General features: G+C 47.9%; 1 protein-coding gene across 1 annotated transcript in view; it reads right to left on the minus strand.

The window, feature by feature from the left end:
* The window catches only part of ZBTB40 (zinc finger and BTB domain containing 40), a 35770-nt gene extending 17507 nt beyond the window's left edge, over positions 1 to 18263 (minus strand). The window contains exons 1-3 of the mRNA XM_059830043.1: positions 17515 to 18263; positions 16753 to 16886; positions 1688 to 1880 (exon numbers count right to left, since the gene is read on the minus strand). Coding sequence (XP_059686026.1) covers positions 1688 to 1880; positions 16753 to 16886; positions 17515 to 18244 — 1057 coding nt within the window. The 5' untranslated portion in view covers positions 18245 to 18263. The remainder of the gene's footprint in view (positions 1 to 1687; positions 1881 to 16752; positions 16887 to 17514) is intronic.
* Between the last annotated feature and the right edge of the window lie 1660 nt (positions 18264 to 19923).

Raw genomic sequence — 19923 nt, forward strand, 5'->3', positions numbered from 1 at the left:
CTCAATGACCACAATGTGCAGAAACACTACCCAACCAAACACACAGCCCACAATCTCCCTCAATCACAAGGAATTCATGAAGACTGAAGCCAGGTAAGACATTGCCTGTATTTAATTTCAAGACATCTACAGCTTTGGGGAAGTTTTAGGCATTTGCTTTCAAAGCCAGCAAGTACCATGATGGCTGGATGGCCAGGTCCAAAGGGTTGTGGTCAATGGAGTTAAATCCAGTTGGTGGCCAGTCACAAGTGGTGTTCCCCAGGGCTCGGTACTGGGACCGGTCTTGTTTAATATATTCATTGATGATCTAGATGAGGGGATTGAGTTCTCCCTCAGCAAGTTTGCAGACGACACCAAGTTGGGCGGGAGTGTTGATCTGCTTGAGGGTAGGAAGGCTCCACAGAGGGATCTGGACAGGCTGGATCGATGGGCCCAGGCCAATTGTATGAGGTTCAACAAGGCCAAGTGCCGGGTCCTGCACATGGGTCACAACAACCCCATGCAACGCTACAGGCTTGGGGACGAGTGGCTGGAAAGCTGCCCTGCAGAAAAGGAGCTGGGGGGTTGATCAATAGCCAGCTGAATATGAGCTGGCAGTGTGCCCAGGTGGCCAAGAAGGCCAACGGCATCCTGGCCTGTATCAGAAACAGTGTGGCCAGCAGGACTAGGGAGGTGATCGTGCCCCTGTACTCGGCACTGGTGAGGCCGCACCTCGAATACTGTGTTCAGTTTTGGGCCCCTCACTCCAAGAAGGACATTGAGGTGCTGGAGCGTGTCCAGAGAAGGGCGACGGAGCTGGTGAGGGGTCTGGAGCACAAGTCTGATGAGGAGCGGCTGAGGGAGCTGGGGGTGTTCAGTCTGGAGAAGAGGAGGCTGAGGGGAGACCTCATCGCTCTCTACAATTACCTGAAAGGGGGTTGCAGAGAGGTGGGTGTTGGCCTCTTCTCCCAAGTGACGAGTGACAGGACAAGAGGAAATGGCCTCAAGTTGCACCAGGGGAGGTTCAGACTGGATGTTAGGAAAAACTTCTTCACAGAAAGGGTTGTCAGACATTGAACAGGCTGCCCGGGGAGGTGGTTGAGTCACCATCCCTGGAGGTTTTTAAAAGACGTGTGGATGAGGTGCTTAGGGACATGGTTTAGTGGTGGACTTAGCAGCGTTAGGTTTACGGTTGAACTTGACGATCTTAAAGGTCTTTTCCAACCTAAACGATTCTATGATCCTATGATTCTATAAGTTAAAGTCACCAATGGACCAGAGTTTGGTAAGAATTCCTTCACCTATGAAGGGTTTATTAAGTGAAAATTGTTCTATTTTTTATGGAGACACATGTCGCTGCTCTTAAGTGACTCAAAACCAAAAAGTAATTTGACACTGCAGGGAACAGTTCTCCTGTTTTCCAGATATGACATCCTAGTTTCTACCCTATCAATGTCAAACTCAAGGAAGGAACCCAACAGGCTTCTGCCCAACACTGCTCATTTCATTGCAAAGCAGGGGCCTTCTTGCTGGCATAGTCCTCCTACCCCAGTGCTCTCAAACCATTTTTGTTTGCGTAAAATGGCCATCCCATTCCCTTACATGAAAGTAAGATTATAAGATCATGCTAAAGTCCAGACAAGCATCCAAACTTCCTGACAATTCCATGAACTGAACCCCCAGGCTCTGAAGTTTAGTGTACCCATACCTTTGCCATCAGAGATATTTGCTGTTGTCATCAAGTTGTCTAGCACAAGGTGGAGACCAGGGAATGATGCTTTCACAGCCATCAGAAGTTTGACCAAACTTTCTGCTTTCAGCATTTTCTCTTCATCCACCTTCCTGAGCAGATTGTCCATGGCCTCCCTCTGAGAGCCACCTTCACAGCAATCCAAAACCACCTGTGACAAAGAAACAGCCAAGAACCTGTTTGTGAGAATTTCCTACAAACTCTTGGATCTGAATAGAGATCAGAGAAACAGGAACAGTATCACAGTACTACAATAAAACCATATCCACTGCTTCCACTAATTTGATTAACTGGGAGGTGTTATGTGGTGCTAGTTACAGGAACATCTAAACACGTCCCTGGTATATCTGACATGTATCACCTTGAAAACTACCCTGGTGTGTTCTTCCACCAAGTCTAGCTCTTGAAAGTGGATGACAAGCAAAAACCATTTTTTCAAAGGAAACAAAAAAACCCTTAAAGACAGGGTTCAAAATAATATTTAATTTAATATTTTTAGCAAGTACTTTTTAAATTGACAGTCTCTTTTCCCTTGTCGCCCCAATTTTTCTGCTTGTCATTGAAAGACAGGGATGGAGAGAAAAAAAAAGAAAAAGACTCATTGTTTAAATAAGCATCCTATTAATTGAATGATTATTTCTATGACAAGGCCACATGAGACATCTCTTATGTGAGATGCAATCACTGTAACTTGGAAAAGCTCTAGTATGCCAGTATAATACCTATAAGGCTCCTACAAGGGAAAGCCAGTTGACAAATACAGGTTGACCTCCTCTCTGCAAATGCTGTGTTTCCTAAGCATTTGAAATGTAGGACTGGCAGAAACGCTGTAGGTCACCAGCCCAGTTCCCTGCTGTCATAAGCACTACACGACACAGTCCCACTAATGAAATTATTAAGATCTGTCCTGAAACTAGTTATATTTTTGCTCCCTTTCCCTGTTGGAAAGCTCTTCCACAGCCTCATGCTCCCATTGATTCTTCTAATTTTCAGCTTAGATTTATTCATGGCAAGCTTATACCCATTTGTTCATGTGCCAACATTAACTTTCAGCTTTAAAAGCCTTCTTCTGAGGTGTTTACCCTACCCTTCCTCTTCAATTTCTTTACAAGAGCACGATCATATTGCCTCTCAGTCTTCGTTTCACTTGTCTAAATAAGGCAGCTCCTCTCGTAGAACAGCTTCTCCACTCCCCTAATCTTACAATTGCAGATCTGTCTCTGCTTCAATACGAATTCATCTTTTTTGAACAAGAATGGAACTGCACACAGAAATTTCAGATGAGGCCTTAATTCTTAGTTCTCATTACTGCATCTAAAAGCACGCCCTTCACTTTATGCTATCACGTCATTCAATTCTCACTACTTAGTTCTCCAGCCCTGTAATTCTTCTCCCTCTTGCAGACAGATTCTTTCTCGGTGTGGACAAAAAATCCCGGTTTTGCTCATCAGCAAGTTTTGCTAAGCATGCTTTGACATTTTTGTGTCAATAACATTAGTGTTAATATTAAGTAAGTGCCAAGAATCCCACTGGTAACCTTGCTCCAACCTGTCAGTCCTGCCTTCAGCACAATCTGGTGTTCTCCCCCAATAAGATACATCCTTTTTTAATATCACCACTTCCTCTAGTTTAACAATTTCCTCACACGAAATTCAAAAGCTTTCCTCAAGTCTAGATCGAGGCAGAAAAAAACATTTTTATCTCATCAAATAAAGATGCCAGGCCAGGCAGAAACAATTTACTTGAACACCCTTTCCTGCATTTTATTCCATTTTTTTTGCTTAGATGCAGTACTTCAGCAAGATGCATCCTCCAGCCTGTCCCAACACACATTCCTGTGCACCCACAGAGCTGGCTGCCTGGATCACTGCTTCCCTCTCTCACGTGTTTGTCCTGGTCATCAATTGTAGGGACCACTCTCAACTTGGAAAATGCAGTAATAAACCTTGCTGTCGCTCTCATAGCCACAAGTGTCAGCTCCTCCAGTCTGCTGGGGGATGCCCTTTGAATTGTGGTTTCACTTCAGCTGCAGGAAATTTCTGTTTCCACGTCTCTCCTGGATTTGTCCCTAAGCTCAGTTGTGAGTTTGAGGGTCATTTCTTCTCACTATTCTTCTTCTTTACTTGATCAGACAAACATTTGTTGCTTGTCGTCAAGCCCAGCAGCCTGATGTACCCGAAGACTCTCTTCATACCTCTAACGTACATTTCTTTGCCTGACGGACATTTCAGCCATTCCTTGCAGTTCCTAATACTCTTCCTCAAGTTATTCATTCACTCAGGTCTGTAACCTCTCATACAAATTCTCCTCTCTCGTTGAGGATGCAAACTTCAGACAGTTCTCCTACCTTTAACATAAAAGAAACTAATCCAACAGCTCCTCCTGCGCTCTTATGAGCAGCTGATCTCATTAATTAGCTTCTCTCATTTCTAAAAATCTGTCCTTTTATAGCCAAAACTCTGTTAGTGAACCTGTTGACGTATCCTCCCATCTAATTCACACTGAGCTGACTCTGGATTGCTCAGTCTGAAGTCAGCTTTTAAGAGAACACAAAAAGGGGTACAAGAGCAGCATCTTTTTGGGGAGCTTATGCTGTAACCTACCACTGCTCCCAAGCAAGTGTTGACAGGCAAAGAAGTGATGACCCTGGCAGTGGGGGATGCAGTGCTGACATACTGAGACTCATTTTGACAACAACCGGGTGAAACAGCTACAAAACATACCCCTGTTCTGCTTGCAACAGGACTTCTCCATCCCCCAGTGTGTCCAGTTTGCATTGCTCCTGCAACAGCCTGTAACCTTGCTCTTGTTGTCATTCGTACCTGTCCTAGCGCTGAAGCAGTTTGGTTTGAGCATCGTGGTGAATGGAGTGAAATCCAGCTGGCGGCTGGTCACAAGCGGAGTCCCCCAGGGCTCAGTTTTGGGACCGGTCTTGTTTAATATATTTGTCGATGATCTGGATGAAGGGATCGAGTGCACCCTCAGCAAGTTTGCAGATGACATCAAGTTGGGCGGGAGTGTTGATCTGCTCGAGGGTAGGAAGGCTCCACAGAGGGATCTGGACAGGCTGGATCGATGGGCCGAGGTCAATTGTATGAGGTTCAACAAGGCCAAATGCCGGGTCCTGCACTTGGGTCACAACAACCCCATGCAACGCTACAGGCTTGGGGACGAGTGGCTGGAAAGCTGCCCCGCAGAAAAGGACCTGGGGGTGTTGATTGACAGCCGGCTGAATATGAGCCAGCAGTGTGCCCAGGTGGCCAAGAAGGCCAACGGCATCCTGGCCTGTATCAGAACTAGTGTGGCCAGCAGGAGTAGGGAAGGGATTGTCCCCCTGTACTCAGCGCTAGTGAGGCCGCACCTCGAATGCTGTGTTCACTTTTGGGCCCCTCACTCCAAGAAGGACATTGAGGTGCTGGAGCGTGTCCAGAGAAGGGCGATGAAGCTGGTGAGGGGTCTGGAGCACAAGTCTGATGAGGAGTGGCTGAGGGAGCTGGGGGTGTTCAGTCTGGAGAAGAGGAGGCTGAGGGGAGACCTCATCGCTCTCTACAATTACCTGAAAGGGGGTTGCAGAAGAGGTGGGTGTTGGCCTCTTCTCCCAAGTGACGAGTGACAGGACAAGAGGAAATGGCCTCACGTTGTGCCAGGGAAGGTTTAGGCTGGATATTAGGAAAAATTTCTTTATGGAGAGAGTGGTGAAACACTGGAATAAGCTGCCCAGGGAAGCGGTGGAGTCACCATCACTGGAGGGGTTCAAGGAACGTGTGGACGAGGCATTGTGGGACATGGTTTAATGGGCATGGTGGTGTTAGTTGATGGTTGGACTTGATGATCTTACAGGTCTTTTCCAACCTTAGTGCTTCTGTGATTCTGTGATCAAGCTGTGTACACACTGGAGCCAAAGGGGAGGCAAAGCACACAGCTCAAAATGCCCAACTCCACTCCAAAAGAGAGCCCATACAGAAGGAAAGCACGGGTGTTTCTATCAGCTACTCTGGTGCTCCAGTTCAGGGCTGTACTGTGGACGGGTCGCTCTGAACTCTGCGATGACCTAAGCCGTGGGACACCATGTACTAGAGGTTACCTGCTCTTCCTTTGTATCTAAGTTTATTTCTCTTAAGTGATAATCTGCACGCAAGCCATGCCCAAAATCCTCCACCCTACCTCCCAACATTACAGAAACACTAAAGCAGCCATAAAGTTAAGTGCTCAAAAAATAGCAGTTCTAGGTAGAAAGTTCCCAAGAAAAACAAGGATTTACAAAGGGGCTTTGCAACACATCATGTACTGGTTTTTTGAGCAAAGAAAATCAGACATGCTCCATGCATAGCTTGGTCCAGGCACAGAAAGAACCCAGCTGCCTAGAAAAAAGGCTCTTACACGTAAAACTCATGCTTGTCTTGCTGAATAAATGTGTAGCTAATGAGGCAGTGACTGTGAGAAGAAAAAGGAAAGCCTAATCTTTATGAACCCTTGGAGAACTAGATCCTATTTCTGCCAGCCCAGAGCTCTCGTGCAATGCTGGATGAATCAGGTAAGATGAAACCTTCCGAGGTGGCTGCTAATTCCATGTTTGTTTTCCCAGTACTGCACTTGAGACACCAGAGATGTCAACTGCACATATGCCACAGGCCCACCATTTTAATCAATTTAACTTCTGAAATAATTAAGCACTTTTCCACTTGTCTGGAGGGACAAAAAAACCCAAACAAATAAACCAAGCCTGGAAAAAAAAAAAAGGGACACACACACAACCCCCCCCCCAAGGTCAGTCTACATTTGGCAATTTCCACCTTATTTTCTTGTGCCACAGCAGGGAAAAAGTGATGCACCCAGCCTCACCAGAGTGCTCCCCAAATACATTTGTTATTTGCTGGGAACCTGTGGGCTAAAACAAGAGCATGAAGGGATCCCATAGAGAGGAGAAGGATTTTGTATTCGCAGCAGGGTTTGGAAGCTCTGCAGCAAACGGAGCATAGAGTAATTGAAAAGGATAAAAAGAAATACTGAATAACACTACCCCTTCACCAAACGAGGCAGGAGTCAAGTAGTATATGATGATGATGCAATTAAAGGCTGGATCCTGCACCCAAGGGGCAGAATTATGATGGCAGAATGGTTTTGGTTTGTGGTTGGTTTGGGTTTTTTTCAGCGGGAAAGGAAATAAAAAATGGCTGCATTATAACTATCTAATTTCATGAAGACAAAAAGAAGAGTGCAGGGAAAAGGTGCAGCTTTTAAAAGAAAGGACATACCGCAATATGAAGAGGCATATATGAAAAATCCTAATCTCCCCACTGCTGATGCAGCTTTCACGGCTAGGAGCTCAGCTCCAGGCACCCCTGCGTGGGTCTCTGCTGACAGCTGCAATATCCCCAGCAGAAGCAGAGTCCTTTGCTGCATTCACGCCTCCCTCTCACATCCCCATTCCAGGCTCAGCCATGCTGCTTTCGAAGGGGAAAATTCATCAGCCACAGTCACAGCCTAGCCCATGAGGACAAAGTGGATGCCTCTGTCAGCAACACCTTCTTTGGCCCTCCTGCACCGAGCTGCACCCATATCTAGGGATGCTCCGTGCTGGACACTCGGTCAGGGACCAAGTGAGCAAGATGTTAACTGAGGGACTTACAAGACAGGCAGAGGTTCTCAGCCCACCTCTCGTGGCTCTGGTCAGACTCGCTCAGACAGAAAGCAGCCATCATTCATGCCACTGAGCACAACAGTGCTTTCCACTCACTATAATCCTGCATCAGATGAACTAACTGATGTGACAAACTAGGACAGGAGGTCTGCAAGCTGTGTACCGAACGCAACATGCTAGGGCACGCTGCAGGTTTCAGCTGCACGGGCAGGGTATAGCCAGCTCCCCCCAAAATACAATGGAAAGCAGGTTATACACAATATTTTGTCCTTTATGGCTTCTGCAAATCAGCATACATAATGCAACTGCTTACAGGAAAGCAACAGTCCTCCCCACCAACAACTGCATTCAACACATCAAAAAAAAATATTAAAAAATCAGTCAGTGGATGTGCTACTCTTACAGGCAACTGTGTGATAAGAGCCAAAGAAAAGAGTTAAAGCTGGGAGAGTCAGCTGAAAGGTAAGCTGATGACTGAGTACACAGGGACATATCTGCCAGACAGGCAGCACAGAAGTTTTAGTGGTTCTGCTGAAACTAAACTCCGCTACAGAGCCTCCTCCAGGCTCACAAAAAGGCATTTTCAGGGCCTATGAGGAGCACCAGGCACCTCCTTTGCCCCAGGCTCCACTTGCAGGAGTGGCCTGACACTGCACCAGGCAGCGTCCATCCTGGTTTTGAGGTTGCCTTCGCAGCTCAGCTTTCACCATTCCCACAGTTCAGCGCAGAAGGCCCTGAGACACCACACATGTGCAGTCCATGCTGTGCAAAGGGGAGGTGAAATTGCCAGGTGAAGCTAGCACATCACTTGGCAAACCATGCGGTAAGAGGGTGCCTTGCAGACACACCCCCCCCCTCCTCGCCCACAGAGGTTTCCTTATTTCAGATTTTTTTTACCCGCTTCTCCGAGGCAGTCAGGAATCCCTCTTCTGCCGCCTCCAGGAACTCTATGATAGGGCTCAGCTGTGTCACGCTCTGGATCAGCTCCTCCCTGCATCCCAGCAAGCGAGCGGTCAGCGTCTCTCCCTCGTCTGTAGTCTCTGGGGGGAAAAGGATTCAGAAACACAAGAGAAGAAACAAGTCAGTCTGAAGGAACTGACAGGCTCCTGAAGCGAGTGAAACTCTGTGAAAGATCTAAGTGAATAGCAAAGCTCATCCCAAGCACAAGCAGCAGAGGAAAACCACTTTGCTATTCTCTTTAAACTCTGTGAAAGGAAAACGTCTCATTTATCTAACAGAGCACAAAGCCATAAAGCAAGCTGGAGGTTAACACCAGGTTTGCAAGGCCACTGCTTTGTGTCAGACTCAAGTAAGAAAGGAGCTTTCAATCCTGAGGCTCAGCTGTGGTCTGACCCATGCTGCTGCACAGCTATCGATCCCGCCCTCCAGGCAGGATGGAAACAGTCCAGGAGCTTGGCCAGCAGGCGATAAACCTCCTGCATCCGAGTAAGGATACAGGGCTTCTGGAGACCTGCTTTGCCTGTAAGGTTGCCCGCTCACTTTGCCAGAGGCTGCACCCGCTTCTGTACCTGTTTGCTCTAGGGCTTCTCCGCTGGGCCCTTGCCTCTCCAGCAAAGCCGCTCTCAGCTTGGGATTCGCGTCTTGAAACAGCTTCAGTAAAGACACGAGGGTCTGAGCATGTAGGGTCTGAGCACCTAGAGTCTCAGCATCCTTCACTTTGCTCAGCAGCTTCTTGAACACCGACTGTCCCCCTGCCTCTGCCAGACAGGCAACCAGAGCCTACAACAGAACAGGCAAACACAGAAGGTGTTAATAACAGAGTCAACTGCCCTATACAAACCAACACAAAAAGCAGAATCCTGGGGTTTTGTTCAGGGGACAAAAAATTAAACAAAACAAAAAAATAACCACAAAGACACACAGCATTGAACTCAAGCTCCGGTCTGCAGCCATCAGCCCCGGGAAGGAGGGCAGCAAGCCCTGCGTGACAGCTCTTATCTTTACAGCAAGTCCCACAAACTGGAGCTGGTTCCAGCACCAAACATCTCTTCATTTCTTCTCCTAACAGCCAAATGCCAGTAAGTCTAAGAGACCTAATAAAATAAGGTTTAAACACTGTTACATCGGAAGCCCAAGGCCAGGGCAGGGGATACTAGCTTTCACTGCAGAACAAGGAGAGATCACTTGCACAGAAAGCAGAGAATGTTTTAAATGGGACTTTCAGGAATCTCAGTCCTCAAGTCACAATGGAGTTGCGTCTCCTAGAGAAAGCTTTGGAGAGGAGGCACGCAAACTGAGTGTCACGGGCTCTCAGCATGCCTGGCAATCACACCCAGACCTCCAAAATCCACTCCAGTGACCTGAAACAGCAACCAGAGGCAAACATGCCTGCACAGTTATGGAAATAAAAGGAAAAGAAATAAGCTGTAACTCTTGCTCCCATTTCCCCGGAGCCCTTTAACGCTGTAAATATTGCCCCTAAAGACACATGCTCCCCAGCTCTCCAGGAGAGATGCTAGCCTTTCAGAGCAGGCGTCCTTTATTAGAGACTCCGGGGATGCTACAAAAGTACCTTTGAAGTGGAGAGCTTAGCCTGGCTCCAGAGAGAGCAGCCATTTTCTGCTGTCATTGTCATTTTTATTTCTATGATAAAAAGACTGAATGCAACTGCTTGGGGCCACACCAGGGGGATGGTGGACTTGCTTTTCCTAGCAGGTGTAAATGCTCATATATTAGGGCAGCGTGACAGTGCAATGACCTATTGCAAAGAGTATCCACAGCGGGGAAGCTGCAGGAGTCCCGGCTCTTACCCGCTAACGGCATTTTTCCTGCCAAACAGAGAGATGCGGACATGAAGGGCTCTGTTATAAAGGAAGAAAGGAGATGCCGCAGACGTGTTGAAGAACAAGCTTAAAGGTATTTTTTTAATGCAAACATTAATTTGTAATGAGACTTGATAACCAGATCATGTTTGTTCTCAAGGTTTGCATGCCCCTTCCAGATCAAAATGATCCTGTAAAACACAAAATATCTTGACTCTCACCATCCTAAAGGTGCTCAGCACCCTGCCAAATACATGTTTCTACTAATATGGAATAAAAGTAACTTCTTGTTGCCTTTTTTTTTTTTTTAATTAAAATCAGCACAGCATTGCTACCCAGAGCTCCAGATAACATCCCTTCCTCAGTGCATGGTTTTGGTTAATGGAAATGAGTTTTCAGAAACTGAAGGGCTCTGCTATTTACAGTCTCCTTCCGGAAGACCTTTCCTCAGACATATTGCTCAGTGGGAACAACAGCCTTTTAGCATTGTTTTGAAAGAGCACACAGTGCATTTTAGACTTACTTTGAAGCACTAACAATTCCCAAAGATAGTGGAAAAAACAGAGAAATACTGATATTAGCTGGAATCCCAGCTTCCACTTAGTCATAATGTGCCTACGCATTGCAGCCTGATCCATTAGGCTTTCACTGTCTGGGGCACTTGCAAAACCCTTCGTGGCCAATTTGGCACGAATCAGCACACATCCAGCTTCCAGACTGGAGGAAGAGATGGGCTCTCTGAGCAGGGAATCCTGCTCACCAAGATCTGGCTTAAGCTTGAGCTGTGCCACCAAATAGGTTCAATGTCCACTGAGAAGTTGGGTCCCAGTTGAGAGCGTCAGTTCTGGTGGCCACAACACTACTAACTCAGTAGCTCAATACCGCTATGGTCAAACACCAAAAAACAGTCCTCCCAGTTCATCTCAAACCTCCCCATGTGCGTGGCAGCCCCAAGGCAAGCTCTGAACAGGAATCTCTGCCGGTAACACCCCAGGAGGTAGGTCTCCTACCTCCATATCACCTCCACATCTTCCACATTTTTCCAGATTTCTTTCCTAACACAATCAATTCCTACACTGCTGCGTCCCTTTGCCCTACTGCAGGACCTCTTGCTCTGCCCCATTCCTCCTTATCATCTTCTCCTTCCAAAGCCCCCTGCCACTTTGGCTAGGAAGATGCATGAGGCTGCTCACGCAGAGCCACAACCTTCTCAGCAAGAGCTGAGTTAGTGCTGTGTCCTCCCAGCCCGGCATTAATCTCCCTCCTCACACCAATCCACACCACTCCCAGGGAGGCAGTGCCTCTGGGACCTCCACCTCCCCCTCCAACAGGATCGTGAGATTGTTCTTCTGCGTGGGGACAGGGATGCTGAAAGAGCAGCTGGTGGATGGCCCTGCAGGGAGCGACCCTGAGCCTGAGCTGGGCTGAACTCGGTTGGTTTGCCATCCTGAGGGATGTCCTGGGACACGGAGAGGACCTCAACAAGGTGGGCAAGTAACATGCATCCCACCCGAGTGCAATGGCCCATAACTGAGACTAAAGAGGGATGTGGGGAGAGAGGGAGGAGGCAGGTCAGTGTGGCCACTAGCCCAGCTGGCCACTAGCCTCTTCACTACAGGTGGACGAGCAGGGTTATGGCTTTTCATGCCTTATCCATGCTCCTGCTCCCACTGTGACAGGATGTCTCAGCAAAAAGCCACTTTAGCGACTCTTACTGAGAGATCTTCCTCAAGCACTAGCTGCAGAGCGAATGCAAGCACCCAAAGTGTGGTGGGCAGGGATCTGCAAGAGACAGGCTGGAAAGCCATGGGGTTTAGGGTGACAGAAGAAGCTAGCTCCCTTCAGACCCCTCCCTCGCAAGCTGAGGCACATTCAGTTACAAGACTCACTCCGAACGTGATAAATCCTGTGCCCATACCTCAACGTCACCTCCATTCCCCAAGGAGAGCTGCACCGGCCATTCAGTGAGCTGCAAAGTCCCCGACCGCAGGAGGCTGGGCACCACAGAAGACTTCCAGAGACATACTCATCAGTCGTCCATGAACAAAAGCTGCTTTGGGTTTTTTTACTGGTTAATTTTTGGTGTTCATAAGGTGAAGAAAATATTTTAAAAGCCATTGGAAACCGGCACAGACAGAACCACTGCCCACAGGGTGGGTGCCATTGACAGCACAGGGACTGGCTTTACACATCTGGACCACAGAGAAGCTCATAGGCTATGACCACATCATGAAGTCCATCAGCTATCATTGTGCACACAATAATCAGAGAAAAGCTAGGCTCCCATTTCTGGTTCAGATATCTGAAGTGTGGTTTTTTTTTCAAGCCTGCATTTGTACGTGACTGATGAGGGAGACCCCAGTACCAGGAAGGCTGCGTGGAGAATGCTGACCCCTGCTTGCTCCACTCAACAGGAACATAAGCTCAGCCCAAACTTCTTCCACACATGTACACCAGAACAGGGGGGAAAAAAATTCTCCAGCTCTGCCACCACAAAATAAAACCCTTACAACCCATCACTCCTAATCAGGATGCAGAAGATAATGGGAAACTTCTTTCTTCTGCCGCATCCAGAAATCCCTGCAGCTGCAAACGAAGGATGACAATAATTGGACAGGCCCATAGGCAATGGAAATGATCCACAAGCACAGTGACATTTATTCTATGCGGGAGAATCAACGCTCCCCCACTTCATCTGAACCCAGTAGTAGAGGGAACAAATGAGCTGTGCAATAATTTGAATTGAGTTTCTCTAAGAGAGCACAGGAAGATAAGACTTGACACCAGCAAAGCTCTTCTACGCTTCCCCAAATTACTGCAATTTCAGTCTTGTTCTCATTTCCAAGCAGGTTGCATCCAGGCCAGAACCAAATTAGATAGGAATAGTTTATGTGAGATACACAGAGAGACTCTAAAACAAAAACAACCCCCAAAATCACTTCTCCCTACACAGAAAAGCAATGTGTCTGCATTTTTCAGCCCAGGGAGCAGAACGTAACATCAAACTTCGAGAGAAGCAACAATTCTCGCAAAAGCAAGCCCTGCACCACAAACCTCCTTGGGGAAAAACTCCACAGCCTAAAAAATCAAACACCCACAAGCCCCCACGCTGCCCAGGCTTTGCTGTCCAAAAAAACATCACTGCTTGCCTATAGAGATTAGCCACCCACAAAAGGCTCCTGAGCAGAAGGACGTGCACGAGGGATGGGAGATCTCCCCTGCGGCAGGGTAAGCATGCCCAGCAAGACTGCATAGTGCAAAGAAACGACATCTCACTGGCTTCCAGACCAACTTTTACTTGCCCCAAGGCACCCAAGAGACTTCAAGCAAATGACTGGCAAAAGAATACAAAAAAGGGGAGGGAAAAAAACAAAAAGGAGAGAGAAAAAAAGAAAAAAATCCATTGACATCTACCACTGGCACAATCTCAGCCTTAATTATGCATCCTGAGCTGGGCTTTTTGGAGCTGAACTTTCACGTTAAGCATGACTTTAAAAACACATCGCCATAGGTCAGTACTGGGTCCAGTCCAGTTCAATATATTCATCAATGACCTGGATGAAGGGATGGAGTGTGCCCTCAACAAGTTTGCTGATGACACAAAACTGGGAGGAGTAGCAGACACAGCAGAAGGCTGCGCTGCCGTTCAGCGTGACCTGGACAGGCTGGAGAGTTGGGCAGAGAGGAACCTTATGAAATTCAATAAAGGCAAGTGTAGAGTACTGCACCTGGGGTGGAATAACCCCGTGCATCAGTACACGTTGGGAGCTGACCTGCTGGAGAGCAGCTCTGTGGAAAGGGACCTGGGAGTCCTGGGAGATAACAGGATGACTGTGAGCCAGCAACGTGCCCTTGGGGCCAAGAAGGCCAATAGCATCCTGGGGTGCATCAAGAAGAGCGTGGCAAGCAGGGCGAGGGAGGTTATCCTCCCCCTCTACTCTGCCCGGTGAGGCTGCGTCTGGAGGACTGCATCCAGTTCTGGGCTCCCCAGTTCAAGAAGGACAGGGCTACAAAGATGATTAGGGGACTGGAACATCTTTCTTATGAGGAAAGGCTGAGGGACTTGGGTCTTTTTAGTCTGGAGAAGAGAAGACTGAGGGGGGATCTTATTAATGCTTACAAATACTTAAGGGGTGGGTGCCAGGAGGATGGGGCCAGTCTTTTTTCCGTGGTGCCCAGTGACAGGACAAGAGGTAACGGGCACAAACTTGCTCATAGGAAATTCTATCCAAACATGAGGAAGAACGTCTTTACTTTGAGGGTGGCAGAGCACTGGAACAAGCTGCCCAGAGACATTGTGGAGTCTCCTTCTCTGGAGATACTCAAAACTTGCCTGGACACACTCCTGTGCAGGCTGCTCTAGGTGAACCTGCTCTGGTGGGGGGGTTGGACTAGATGATCTCCAGAGGTCCCTTCCAACCCCTGTCATTCTGTGATTCTGTTTCCCCCAAAGAAAACACCGGGCCTTGCGGGAAACAGCTACTCTGTCTGCTGGAAACAGAACCCAGGCTCGTGCTGATGCTCACAGGTCCTGCTTGTCCCAGAGGGGAGCTCAGAGAGGGACAGATCTGGCTGAGCCCTTGCTTACAACAGGCTGCAGTCTGTCCCCCCCACTGCCCTGGGGCTGACACTTTTCATGCTTGTGACAGCTGAGAAGTGATTTTTCAGGAAGGCTTAAAGAAAATCCATTTCTCATTTATTCAGCATTTATTTATAGCTGCAGAAAAATTGTCCAGCTGCTGTTTTGCGGTCAGACACCCAAACCGTCTGTGAGCTCCACAACCTCCCGCTTGGCTCCTGCTGCAACAGCTCATTTGGGAGCATAAAGGGCCAGGCATGGGTCTGCAAACCTCACCCGCTGGGTCTTGGAGGTGCTGAAGAAAAATGAAACAACAGTTACTGCAAAGCAATAGAAAATGAGGCTGTTATGCAGAGCAGAAGCAAGGCAGCACGCCTGCCTGGGCACTTTGCAGGTCACTGTGGAGACAGCACAAGTGGGCAAGGGAAGGCATGCCAGCACGGGTGATGCCTGCTGGCATGGGTGCATGGAGCTGCCAAATCCCTTCTGGCAGCACCCATCCACATTGCACAACACCCTCCCCAGCTCTGCTCCAATTGCCAAGGTGCAGAATAGGTAAAACCTTAAACCTGACATATTTTTGTGATCAGGGAGACAAACAAACATACAAAAATCTTCTCAGGGAGTGCAGGCATGCTGAAAACAATGTACTCACAGGTGCTTGTCAGCCCAGCCAGGCTTGGGCTTGCTCCTACAAACATAAATTAGAACCCACATCTCCCTCCTAAAGCCCCAGAGATGTTAAGTTCAACACTATCAAAAGGGGCAACAGCTAAGGGAACACATGCTTCCCTCTGTGAACATTTAAAGGCTTGTCAGAAAAGAAACTTGCACTCCCTGACTCAAGGGAATTCTCCTCCCTGATGTCATACAGGTATTTTTTCTAATAAACATGTTGCCTTGGGTTTTTAAAAGCTGAATGCCACCACGGCCAAAATGTCCTGTGTCCCATGGTCATACTGGTACTGGAGGCAACAAGTGACTTGAATCCAGACAGCTTCCCAGCAAGAAAGCACATGGGAATCTACAGAGCATCACAGCCCTCCGACCTACAGAATAGCATTTCTTGGCTTCAAAAGGTCAGCTAACCATGGAGCCACCAAAGAGCCAGCACTACAGCAGTCACATTCTCATTTTTTCCACATACAGAAAAGGTACGCAGGGCAGTTCATGCAGCCCAGTATGAAAAATGCTCTATCGGAAACAGTCAGAGTGAGGAGAGCAAACACAGTGCCATCCTATCTCCACAGTGGCCACAGCTTTTTTCACAAACCGTGCGATCATGCAACAGCGTGCAGCCAGCATGAGTGCGTACCTGGACCCACCACAATCATTTCCAAGCTCCGTGTCCTCCTGCACCAAGGCTACACCAATATGGATGTAACCTGCTGTTTCTGTAGCGGCTTTCAGCCGGTACGACAGCTGGTACCTGGCTACTGTTGTTCAGAGCCCGAAGTATTCTTCTGCATTAACCAAGCACCAGACTCAAATATCCACTCCAATAGTAACTCGAGCATCATTCATCAGCAACGACTGCTTTTGAAGTGGCACATCACCAGAGGAAGCACCGCAGGGTGGCACCTGTAACCCCCTCATAATGTTCCCCACAAGCAGCCTACCATACACAGAGCGGAGCAGATGCTCCGCAGCAAGCCCTCACTGAGGGCTCGGGAACTCTATTTTGGGATCTCGTATGTCAGGCATTTACAAGTTGATACAGTTCCCGAAGCAAATGCCATAAACAGAGGGAGAGAAAGCAGTGCTGGAGCTCTCCTATAACACAACGAAGATGTCTTTAGGGCAGGACATTTACTTCTTTACCTATGCACACAAGCAGCTTGCTCTTACAGATGCTTCTCTCCGGGGTGTTGTTCAGGTAAGCATGTGTCGCCCTTCAAACAACCAGGCACCAGAGCTCCAGTTTCCCATGAAACAATTTCCTAAGCAGGGCACAAACTATTCCAGCCCTCAACAGGGTGAAGAAAAAACTTGTATCGTTTACCCAAGTAAACACACCTACCTCCTTTTGAGCGGCATCAATTTCTCTGCACTCTTCTAGTCTTTTCAGCACAGCTCGGGCATCAGAAAGGGCCTCAGAGAAAACACTTTCATATCGAAGAAAGAAATCCAGTTTACAGCTTCTGCTCTCTGCTGCTGTGTGAGAGAAACAAGGTAAGTTATTTGCTAATTGAAGGGATTCACAGAAAGCATGATGTGATTGAAAGGCATCAGTTTGTAACCAGCACATTGGCTGTAATAGGGAAACTGTGACTCACAAATCCTTTCTAAAGATATCACGGACCCTGGAGGGAAAACCAACAGTTTATTTAACACCAGTTATAAATGGAACATTTATTTTAAACCCAGTACAGCCTCTGTTTTCCTCCCATGCTGAACAGGAGTTTAAAGGATAAGGTAGCAATAGCAGGCAACTCTGTTCACTTACTGTTATACAGATTGCCTTATCAACCTCATGTCCTGAACTAACACAGATCCCACTGTACATCAGATGCAATCACGTGCATGGGTAAGAAAAGTTTTGCTCACTACGGCTCTGGTAAAGTGGTGAGAGTGAAGCAACTGCAAAGGCCAAAGGAGAGTATTGCACAGTGCCAAAGGAAGAAAGTCCCTGCAGAAAAGGGGTACACGTTGGTGCTGCTCCCAACCCAGGGCAAACTAAAAAGAACAAACACAGAGGAAAAGATCCCCACAAGAGGAAATCGCGAGTCAACGCAGTTGCAAGTATGAGGCAATGCTGTGCCCAGACCTGTAAAAATCTCACCTAAATCCCTCGCTGCTCCTTTCTCCTCCAGAGGCTCAGCAAGCTCCTCTTCTGCACGGCCAACCTGCTCGGCACAGGCAGGCTGATCAGGATGAGAGCCTGAATCCCCCCAGAGGGATCTAGAGTCACTTGGCATCCCATCCCAGTGAACCCAGGTGTGATTCACAGTAAGTTCCTGGCCAGGAGGAGAAACATCTGCTTCCATTTCTGCTTCAAGAGGACCAGGAGAAGGGGAAACTCTCTGAGGGAGGAGGGTATCTGTTTTTCCTTCAGCAGGTTTTTCAGACTGGGGCAAGTTATTAGCTTCAGCATGGTTTCCAGATGAGTCTGCTGCCTGGCTGGAGACTTCTCTCACTACCTGGTCCTGAGTCGAACAGTTGATGAGGTCCCTGAGGAGGTTCTTGCAACTAACAGCCACATCAAACATCTGCAGACTATCTGCCACGGAGATTACTTTGGAGAAATTGTGTTTCCCCAGTGGGAGTTTGCCACTGTACATCATCTCCAGCAAGAGCGCAAACTCCTCAGGGGTCATCACAGAAGCGTCAATGGAGATGGTGTCTGTGCTGTCCAACAAGGATTTAAAAAGCAGACTGGCAGCAGCCAAAACCACCTTGTGTGCTCTAAAATGAACATTCCCAATGAAGATGGTGCAATCGCAGAACTGCTGCTCTTTGCAGAGAGCGTACAGCTGCTGCAGCAGCTGCTTGCTGTAACTGGGAAGCTCCATGGCACCAGAGTCTACTGGCCTCCTCTCGCCATGGTCTCCACACCGCTTTCACAAAGCCCAGCTAGTGAAAAAACAAAGGATCCTGTTAGCACTTTGCTCAGATAGTAGCAAGACAGAAAGAAAGAGTAAGCAAAAATTACTTCTCCATTTACACCTCCTAGTAGCTTACTATGCTGCAGTTCAATGGTTACAGCGAGAAGAGGCCCCCTTCTGAGCTAGCACTCCCCAAATTCAGCAAATTACTCCACTAGAGCTGAAGAGTCTAGACACTGCTCAAATATAAATACTTCAGAAAGAGCTTGGAAATGACTACTGAGTCCCAGAACTTATAAAAAGGGAGAAGAAACTCCCTGATGTGCCCCTGATAGAGCTCAAGGAGGTGTGAATGCTCTTTAAATCATGCACTGATGCTGAATTCAGCAGCTGGTTTCTGAAAGGACAGGTGGGGAAGCAGCGCAGGAAGACCTGTTCAGACCATCTACCAAACACAGAGCAGAATCTGAGGTGTTGGTTTTGACCTGCAAAGCACTAAGCGGTTTGGGACCAGTTAATTTTCTCCCCACATCACTCCTAAGATCAGTAGGGGCACATGAGCATTGGAGATAGAGGTCTGCTTGCAGCCCAGGACCTTCAGCACCTCTCTTCTCAGCACACCACAGTCCTAACTCATCGACTTACAAGTCTTTTCCCCCAAGCTGTAATTTCTTGCAGAAGTCCACAGCCCTAATCCCATCTACCAGAGCCTCCTTCTTACTTCCCCCTGCCATTGCAGGAGGGAGAACAGATAGGACATCTGCCAACAGAATTTTTATCAGCGGGATGTCTGGAGTTTTTATCTAAGTTAGACAAGATAAAGATGTTACTGCCTTGTCTACACACTAGGATGCCTAACACTGGTGCTGGCAATGATGCTGAAACAAAACAGCATGAGCGCTAAATAAAAAGCACCTGGACGGACACAATTTACATAACCTTCAACTGCTTAACATCTCTGCACCCAGCTCCCTACTCTCTTGTAGAGAACAGGAGTAATATTGCCTATCATCGGGGCACGAGCTTTAATGAGCTGATGTTCATATACCACCCTGAAGCGTCGCCTTGCATAAAAGCGGGCTTGGAGCAACCCCTAACTTGCTCCAAATTGCAAACTGCAAGCAGACACTGGGTGCAGATTGACCTGGTGTCTCGCTCCCACAAGGTGCCAACCCCTCTGGAGTTCAGACTTCATAGGAATCAGGACTCTGTCCTTCTGCATGGCACTGCCTGGGGTGGCTGTGGGAAGACAGGAGAGGCCAAGAGACATTACTTCATACCAAAGCTACAGACGGCCGAGCAACTGGTTGGTGGATACCATCCATGCATGAGAGCTCTCCTGCTCAGCCAAGAGCTCCCCCGTGCTTTAAAGATGAAGTACTATGTAACTTGCTTTTCAGTCATCAGGATAAGATCACAGATGGTTTTGACATCACCTCAAAGCAGAGGTGTCATGCTCTCCATCTGAATACATTTGAAGTGAGAGCACAGGGTAGGTGGGTCCTTCTCTGGAAGGCAGGGAAACCTAAGTAGTTGCTGATACCCCACCCTCCTGCTTCCCGGGAGCCACAGCTTCTCCAGGCACATCGCTACGAAAGGCTGTCTGGTCTGCAGCTCATCTCTGCTACTTTGCAAGTACCAGATCC

Source organism: Gavia stellata, chromosome 27 (assembly GCF_030936135.1).
Source record: "Gavia stellata isolate bGavSte3 chromosome 27, bGavSte3.hap2, whole genome shotgun sequence".
Lineage (NCBI taxonomy): Eukaryota > Metazoa > Chordata > Aves > Gaviiformes > Gaviidae > Gavia > Gavia stellata.